Source organism: Sinocyclocheilus grahami, unplaced genomic scaffold (assembly GCF_001515645.1).
Source record: "Sinocyclocheilus grahami isolate Dianchi unplaced genomic scaffold, SAMN03320097.WGS_v1.1 scaffold3159.1, whole genome shotgun sequence".
In the NCBI taxonomy this organism is placed as follows: Eukaryota; Metazoa; Chordata; class Actinopteri; order Cypriniformes; family Cyprinidae; genus Sinocyclocheilus; species Sinocyclocheilus grahami.
In genome coordinates this window covers 2,125-3,539 of record NW_015508322.1, presented here as the reverse complement: position 1 = coordinate 3,539, position 1,415 = coordinate 2,125, and the positions used below count along the sequence as shown (strand labels likewise).

The 1,415-nt window shown below is 35.7% G+C and overlaps 1 protein-coding gene across 1 annotated transcript in view; it reads left to right on the top strand.

Annotated features, from left to right (window-relative positions):
* Positions 1-394, top strand: part of LOC107576055 (probable ATP-dependent RNA helicase DDX4) — a 12,291-nt gene extending 11,897 nt beyond the window's left edge. The window contains exon 18 of the mRNA XM_016262324.1: positions 177-394. Within this exon, the coding sequence (XP_016117810.1) occupies positions 177-256 (80 nt within the window). The 3' untranslated portion in view covers positions 257-394. The remainder of the gene's footprint in view (positions 1-176) is intronic.
* The last annotated feature ends 1,021 nt before the right edge of the window (positions 395-1,415 follow it).

The following is a 1,415-nucleotide window of genomic DNA, read 5'->3' as shown; positions in this document are numbered from 1 at the left end:
TTTTTTTTTTAAAGATTAGAATTAGAATAGAGAGTGCTAAGAGTTAGAGGGTCAGATAAAGATGGAAGAGATGTTTTTAGCCGATTCTTGAAGATGGCTGAGTTGGGCAGCTCATTCCAACAGGAGGGAACAGTTAATGTAAAATTAAACTTTTAATGGTTTTTGTTTTTAGGGAGGGTCCTTCAAGACGGATGAGCCGCCTCAAGCATCCGCCCCAAGTCCAGCAGCGGCTGCAGATGATGAGGAATGGGAGTAACTACTCGAACGCCTTACGTTCTATGTAGATTTATTTTATTTTTATATTTGTGAGTTTATTCATTTCTCCAGCAGGCTTGTTAAAATGTTGATTGATTAAGGTAGCATTACGGTAAAGCTGTTGCATTTAAAAAAAAAAGTCACATTCTGAAAACTGTAGGTTTGATCTGAAGGCCAGAGTATTAATCAAGACATGATACCTTTTTAGCGGTTTGGTTTGAATTAATGATCTGATTTTTGTGTCACTTGTTTTGATTGAAGAGCACAACTGGATTAGTGGATTTGTTTTGCATGATCACATTAACACTTTGCTAAGAGCGTATTGAGTTTTGTGAGCTTTTACCTGAAAGTCTTTCCTACAGTTGTACCGTATCAATCAGTTCTGTTGTTAAATGTGACCGTTTGTAGGTTGTTTTTCTTGACATTTGTCTTAAAGCCTAAGTATACAAGTAAAGAAGCTTGTTTTGCTAATGTACCTTGCACCTTGCCAGATGAAGGTAAATAAAGCGATTGTTTACCAGATGACTTGGTTTTAAAAATTCAATCTTGCTAAAAATGTCACATTCGAGACTAAGCTGTACCACAGAGCAGTGCTTCTCCACTTGTTAAAATGGCTAAAAATAAAGATGGAAGTTGACCTTTGATTTCTCAAAAATGATGAGTTTGATTTTAAACCAGTCTTTTTTCCTAAATGTCAAGCTCTAAAATATTTAGTTGGGTAGAAATGAACGAGGAATAGCTGAAGAGTGGAGGGAAAAAACGCCACATCTTAATCATGAACGGCAAAAACAAATAAAAAGAAACGTATCATTTGAGTCTTATATATTGGTCTGTAAATAAGCTTTGTCTTTACCAAAGAATCTTGAGTATAGCTACACTTTTATTTTGTAAAGTTTGTTGTATTTGTACATTTGAACAATTCTATGGTGTTTGTAACTGAAACACAAAGCGATTGAGTGATATGCCTTTACTGATTAGGAGGTTGCTGCTGTATCTCCTTTAGTGACAATCTCTGTTTGGGGTTGTCAGTCACAAATGTGGAATCTGTACATGTTCACTTCTGCATTTTAATGGAGCTGTGACAAATAAGATCTCGCACCGTAACCTTTAACCATAGCCCCGTTCACACCAAGAATGATAACTATAAAGATAACGATATT